The sequence below is a fragment of the Oratosquilla oratoria genome, chromosome 2 (genome assembly GCF_046742065.1).
Source record: "Oratosquilla oratoria isolate Oo_2021 chromosome 2, ASM4674206v1, whole genome shotgun sequence".
Lineage (NCBI taxonomy): Eukaryota > Metazoa > Arthropoda > Malacostraca > Stomatopoda > Squillidae > Oratosquilla > Oratosquilla oratoria.
The window spans coordinates 17,495,644-17,503,492 of record NC_134778.1 but is presented as its reverse complement, the minus strand read 5'-3'; the positions used below and the strand labels follow the sequence as shown (position 1 = coordinate 17,503,492).

Sequence of the window (7,849 nt, the reverse complement as noted above, 5' to 3'; positions counted from 1 at the left end):
TATATATACACATATACTGTATATATATATATATATATATATATATATATATATATATATATATATATATATATATACATATACTCGTATATATATATATATATATATATATATATACGGGTATATGTGTATATATATACATGTATATGATATATATATACTTATATGTATACATATTATATATATACATATACATATATATATAATACATATATGTGTGTATGTATGTATAGGCTACATATGTGTGTGTGTGTGTATGCATTTACATTAGTTATTTTTGCGTTACACTCCTTTATTCCTTCGTAGTATTTGTTCCTGACGTCATTCATAACTTACCACAAAATTTCATTGAAGAACTCTTGTGCTCCGCCCACGTAAACGTTGTCGTCATAGCAACCGTCGCATCTGGTAATCAATAGGAAGCACCTACCGTCATGACGTAGTGTTCAAATCCGTTTTCTATGATCATCATACACTATCGTTTGTACAAAAGTAACCTAAACATTACAGTTTTGTCGTAATGGGGGCTTTATTATAGGTCTATTATAAAGAGAAGGATTAAATGTGCATTCGTATTTATGTTTGGGAGGCAAATGTGTAAACACAGCCTACTCCGGGCCTCGCTTAGGAACATTTCCTCAGTTGTCGATAGAGGGCTCGTGGAGAAGCAGCAAGAGTTCGATACCAGAAGAAAAAAGGTTCTTGAACACAGCTGCCAGGTATGTTAAGATATTTTACACATATGTGACGAAACCAATATTCTTATCTGTCTGAATCGGATGGCAGTATTTCTGCAGTAATAAATGGGAAGCCATCAATAAACAACAAACTCGCTGGGCTCCCAAACCATATGTTTTGGTCACGCTTTCAAAATCAAACGTGTTGAAGCTCCTGTGTTGCTCTGGCAAATGAAAACAAACACGAGTTTAGGACCTGATGATGTGATTTTTGTTTCTGGCAGTGGCTAGTACAACACAAGGCTTCAGTGAGATGGTCTGTGGGGTGACATGGTCCCACCTAGTCTTCGTCCTACTAGGCTACCTTGTCGGGTCGACGTATCACGGAGTGAAGGCAGCATCCATTAGCAAGGTTAGTAAATAAACATTTTCCCAGAATCAGGATATTGAAAATGGCGTCATGTTTTCGGAGTAGATGAAGAAATAACTGTATAATTGTCATTCTTCTGTATAAGTTTCGTACGTGAAGTGGACAAATAACAATTGTTAGTATTTTTATTTTGGTGTAGCCTATGTGGTTTGACATTGGTGTTTCTGAAAAAAAAAATATATATATACTCTATGGAGCAGCCATACTGGTGAAGTTAGAAATACTAAGAAAGCAGTGTTCATATTGTCAAAGAAACTCGTTAAGAATTGTTAACTACCATAACAAAGGAACATCCAGGGATGAAGAACATCTAGGCTATGTAACATTCTAGGTGAAGTACATTATGTACAAATGAACATAATTAGCACAGATCATATAGCGTGGTAGATCAAGTAATTTGTTTACAATGTTTTGCTGGAAATGAAATACTAACATTCCCACGTATTCATACCAAAACAATTTGAACATTTGGCAATTAGACAGATTCTGAGATTAGTGATACTTCATTGTGCCGTGTTTAGCACGGGAAGGGGTATATCAGTTTCTTAGAATAAATTGCATGTCTCAAGGAACCCCTGCGCAAAAAAAAAAAAAAAAAAAAAAAAAATATATATATAAATATATATATATATATATATATATATATACATATATATATATATATATTATATCTTTCTCATTTTATTTTCATCGTAATAGATAGGATAAGGTCTATATTACATTATTACAATAACCAAGAATATGTCGTGCATGTTTAATTATATTACGTATATGAAATTAAAGAACAAATCAAAAGTGCATTACCTTATCTCACTTGTTCTCGCGGAACCCTTAAGCGGCCCATACACGATCAATTATATTGCGCAATTTCTAGTGCTGGGCAAATACCGCTAATTTCAATATCGAAATTATTGGTGAACAACAATACAGTTACCGAAATTACCGACAGTTTACCGGTAAAAGACTCGTGAGGTAGTAGTGACGTCACAAGTTCGAGTCGAGTTCGAAAAATCAATGTTTTTGTCTCTTAATAAGCTATATCTCTGGTTCTATTTTACATATTGTTTTTATTGTTATGTCATTGTAAAGGGAAAAGGTCATACTTTAATTGGTGCTACTAAAGTATGCTATCTAGTATCTACCGCGCGAGTGAGTGAATGGAGGGTAGTGGTGGGCAGCTACCGGTGAAATTACCGGTTTTATTGGCAACAGACTTAATGATAGCGTACCGACAAAAATTCTGCTACCGGTAAAGCTTCGTTAACCAATAACTCGATAAGCTATACCATAACACTCAGAGAGCAGTAACTTCGGTAAGCACGTCTCGGCTTAGTGGTATTGAGTGACACTCAGTACCACCAAGCCAAGACGTGCTTACCGAAGTTACCGCTCTCTTAGTGTTATGGTATAGCTTATCGAGTTATCGGTTAACGAAGCTTTAACGGTAGCAGAATGTTTGCCGGTAAGCTATCGTTAAGATTGTTGGATAAAACCTGTAACTTTACCGGTAGCTGCCTACCACTACCACCTCCAAACATGAACCCATGCATGCAGACACGAACGAAAATGTATTCACCACACCCACCCTCAGACACCCTCCATTGGAGGGTGTCTGAGGGTGGGTGTGATGTATACATTTTCGTTCACTCAGTACCACCAAGCCGAGACGTGCTTACCGAAGTTACCGCTCTCTGAGTGTTATGGTATAGCTTATCGAGTTATCGGTTAACGAAGCTTTACCGGTAGCAGAATTTTTGTCGGTAAGCTATCATTAAGTTTGTTGCCGATAAAACCGGTAATTTCACCGGTAGCTGCCCACCACTAGCAATTTCATTGTCAATACTCTGAATTGACAAAGAAATTGCGCAATATAATTGATCGTGTATGGGCCGCTTTAGGGACCTTTTGCGGAACCTTAGGGTTCCGGGGAACCCTGGTTTAGAAACGCTGGAAGGAGATCGTTTGTGAATGGGACCGCTTGGGACTGGGCTTCTGAACGAGGTCTTCCTAGACCCCAAACGCGAATGGAATCGTGTGGCGTGAGCCAGAATAAAATCTGTCGAGCCCGTCTGACTACAGGAGGCCATTGTTTCTACATTTGAAATAATTGTAAGGTTTACATGTCTCAGATGTAACCGAATTATATACTAATATATATCGAGTCCTTGGCCGTACCACGTTTCAATTTCTGCATGTTGGCCTCCTCGAGTCTCCCTCGATGTTGATGGCTCAGAATTAGTGTATTTTCGTTGATGGAAAGGTATATACATATATATATATATATATATATATATATATGTGTGTGTGTGTGTGTGTGTGTGTGTGTGTGTGTGTGTGTGTGTGTGTCGCTCATATTGACTGAGCCAAACACCACAGCAGGCTTAGCCAATGGAGAACGAGAAGAATGGGGGGGGGGGAGGGGGGGGTTGGCAAGCTGTCGCCCGCCAGTCTGTAAAGATTCTGTGAAGAATTTTTCTTCTTTTTCATTTCTTGTCCCTTTGCCACAGTGACTTTCTTTAGAGATTTTGTTAATGTTAGCGCCAGACTGTTTTATTCAGGTGAGGGGTCAATCCTCGGTTGAATGAAATAGACTGGTGATAGAAACTGTAAAATATGTTGCTATCTGCATTATGATTCGCTTGCGTATTATTTGTTTTATCTGCCACAAGTTTTGTTGAGTTTGAAATCCGCAGCCTCACTGTAGTGGCTGGCAACGTTCCGTTGCCACTAACATCTTCAGGATAAAATGTTACACTTGTGATGCATAAGTGAGGATTTTTTTTTTCTCCTAATTTCCTAACTTTCTGAGAGGAGAAAAGTATTGGGCTTGGTCCGGGAAGCGAGTGCCAGCCTCTCGGGGCTAGCACTCCAGATGGAGATGAGGATGATGGGGCTTTGAAGACAAGTGGGGGCGGGGAGACGAACCTTTCCGACGCCTGTCACGAAGAACCAGTGTTTAAGGGCTCAGTGCAAGAGGAACTCAGAAAACCGGGTGAATCATCCCCATCCCCTGGGTGTTGGGGTGGGAGGGGGCACACTGGGTGCCCTCTTGTGGATGACCCAGTCAACTGTGAAAAAGGATAAAGAAGACAAGATAAGACTTATCAGCGACCGGTCAGAGATAAGAGCTTGTCGTTTCCTCTGAGTGAACTTGGAGGGAGAAAAAAAAAAAAAAAAAAAAAAAAAAAAAATCACCTTTGCCCTAGGTTCTTGGGCATCTACGATGAGTTCCCAATGGGCATTGGGAGTCGAACGTGGGGACATGAAAGTAAGAATCATCTGGCAGCACCCATGGTAGATTGTGGGTTGTGGGCTGTTCTTTACTAGCCCTTCTATCGTTGTTGACAATGGGTGAGTCTTTGGAAGGAATCTTGGCGAAAGCATTTTTCTGTTGAAGTGATTTGCGTATTTTGTTTTAGGCTAAAACGTCGGAGGTTTGTATATTAACAGAGGGCAAGTAATCCTTTGTTAACCGAGAAATTATTTAGTAGATTTTTTTTATTATTATTGGTATTTACTTTTAAGCTTCACGCTACAATTTAGGTTGGATACATTTTTGTTAACATAAGGATACATGAAGACAAAGTTCTGCCCAAGACAGAAAAAAAAAAAAAAAATAGACGTATCTGAAATCTGAAATAACGAAGAATGTCTACTGTAGTTTTCAAATTTGTTTTGTTACAAAAAAGTTTGGGATTAGGAACAAAAAATAGACAAAATAGAGAAAACATAGGGAGTAAACTAACTGGTAAACGCAGATGTTATTTGACAACACTTGTTACCATCAATCAAATAGATTGCAGGTTAGGCAGAGGCAGATTTTGACCCAGAAAATTTGGTAAGTCTGAGCGGCATACTTAGAGTCACGTGATCGCAACACAGGTGTCAAGCGAAGGCAAATCTGAGTATCGCCTGAGTAATGAATTTTTACTCGATGGAATATGTGGTAATAATCACAACACGCACAACTCCCATCCATTTCCTCAAACACACTCACACGCTCACACTCGAACGCATAAACATACTCGAATGCATACACATACATACGCATACTCAAACACGCACAAATACTCGAACTCAAAAATGTTAGAGGTCATAAGTTCGAACACACATGTTGAAACTCTCACATGTGCTCGAAATCACACACACACACACACACACACACGCACACACACACACACACACTTTGCACTTATCTCCATTTGCACAAATCATCTCCAATTCCCTGCCCATCGCCCTTGCACCATTTACCTCCCGGACCACACTATCCATGAACATGTTGAACAACCCCGGAGACATTAGTCAACCCTGCTCACTGCCCCCAGCTTCACCACTCACACCATATTCTAACCTAACGCAAGCTCTAATATTCACATTAACTACCTTTCTCCTATCTCATACATCTGCAACACTTACCACAATGCCTTCCTGTAGACCTTCTCATAAAACTTCTTCAGATCCATAAAAGCCTGAGAGACGTAATTACCTTTTGCCAAAAACTTTTCGCGTATTTGCCTTATTACAAAAAATTGATCTACTAACCTAATCAAGGTACCTTTCTAGTTTTTTTTTTTTTTAACCCAGCCATTTTCTTTCTCCCCACTGTAATTTTTCCAGCACCTTCCAGTGCTACAATCAATCAAACTCTAACCTATTCAACATTCAGAATTTATCTGAAAGACTCTACCCATCTTACCCAAACTGCCTTTACTGTCATTAACATAATATGTTAATGACAGTAAAGGCAGTTTGGGTAAGATGGGTAGAGTCTTTCAGATAAATTCTGAATGTTGAATAGGTTAGAGTTTGATTGATTGTAGCACTGGAAGGTGCTGGAAAAATTACAGTGGGGAGAAAGAAAATGGCTGGGTTAAAAAAAAAAAAACTAATAAAAAAAAACAAAAACTAGACAGGTACCTTGATTGGAATATGTCATGAGGAGTGCCTGACAAAGGGAGAGGCAGTTATAGCGGATTGGCTAGTGAGGTCGTCTCATAGTGCCTAAAGTAGGGCAATGTGCCGGAGGACTGGAGAAATGCTTGTACAGTTCCACTTTACAAAGGAAAAGGAACAAATATGATTGTAGTAGATTTAGAGGTATCAGTTTACTGAGTGTAGTTGGAAAGGCGTATGGGAGGGTGTTAATTGAGAGGATTAGGAAAGAAACACAGGGGGGGGTAATTGGGGAAAACGACATGAGTTTAGGAAAGGTATTGGGTGCGGAGATCAAATTTTTGTAACAAGGCAAATACGCGAAAAGTTTTTGGCAAAAGGTAGATACATCTCTCATGCTTTCATGGATCTGGAGAAGTTTTATGACATTGTGGGAAGTCTTGCAGATGTATGAGATAGGAGAAAGGTATTTAATGTGAATATTAGAGCTTGTGTTAGGTTAGTAGATCAATTTTTTGTAATAAGGCAAATACGCGAAAAGTTTTTGGCAAAAGGTAATTACGTCTCTCAGGCTTTTATGTCCAAACGCTCCTTTGACCGTATCCTCTCTACCTGATTCACCCCCCTCACACTCTCTTCACTTCCCCCAAAACATATTTTCATTCTTTTCATTTCTTTTTTGTCGAACTCCTAACTCAGTCTACATATGCACTCCACTTTGCTTCTCTTCTCTTGTATCTCTCACGTGCTTCCCTAGTTCTATCTTGTAACTAATCCTCAAACGATTATCATTCTATCATCGCCATCACATCCCACCGTCTCTACCTCTCCCATTTCTTCCCGTCCTCCATAGATATAGACTTTATTTGGCAAAGAATCAATATACATGAAGTGCAGATAATGACAAGAACACATAGTTCGGAATAATAATTGCAAATTGCCGAGGATAACACAAAAAGCATGTACGCTTATTTCCATTGTGGTCCTCATCAGATTGTTATTCTACACTAAGTCACACAGACAACATACGTAGGGGGTTAAGGGGACCAGAGACAATCATGAGTAATACCAGTCAGTACACATACGACACATAAACATACCCATTCTACCTCTTACCACCTCCCACTCAGACGTATAAATATAGGAACACAAAAGTACTCGGACACGTCAACACTCGGACACACAACACAAGCGCACATACTCGAACAAGTTAGCACACATTCGAACACATGCCGGGACACAAACACTTGTGTAGGGAAAAAGAAAACGGTGACAGAGCAAACCGGGAGACGTGTTGGTCTCTTTAGTGGTGAAGTGGCGAGTCACGTCGTGGTTCCGTGTCTAATCACTTCTAATCACATCTGCCGTCAAGCGATTTTATTCAGTTGGGGGAAGGAGGACAAGACGTCGTTGTTCTGGGGAGGCTAGATGGAATGTCAGAGCTTGTTCATGTCTTCTTTTTCACTCATCCATGTCCTCTGACAGTCTGACTCACCAAATCCAGACAGGAAGAAACAAACACATGCATATTCACGTACAAACATACGGATGCATACATACATACATACATAGATACATACTACATACAAACATGCATACATACATACATACAGTACATACCTACATAGATACATAGTACATACATATATTCATTTGTACACAAACACACAAACACACACACACACATACACACACAAACACAGACACACACACACACACACACACACACACACATATATATATATATATATATATGTATATATATGTGTATATATATGTATATATGTATAATGTATAATATATATATGTATATATATATGTATATATGTATATATATCTATATGTATAT

General features: G+C 38.9%; 1 protein-coding gene across 2 annotated transcripts in view; it reads left to right on the top strand.

Moving 5' to 3' along the window:
• Nucleotides 1-563: 563 nt before the first annotated feature.
• The window catches only part of LOC143037381 (carboxypeptidase E-like), a 159,026-nt gene continuing 151,740 nt past the window's right edge, over nucleotides 564-7,849 (top strand). The window contains exons 1-2 of one of the 2 annotated variants that reach the window (XM_076205525.1): nucleotides 564-719; nucleotides 962-1,089. In XM_076205525.1, coding sequence (XP_076061640.1) covers nucleotides 991-1,089 — 99 coding nt within the window. In that variant the 5' untranslated portion in view covers nucleotides 564-719; nucleotides 962-990. The remainder of the gene's footprint in view (nucleotides 720-961; nucleotides 1,090-7,849) is intronic. The other variant, XM_076205520.1, reaches the window with a different exon arrangement.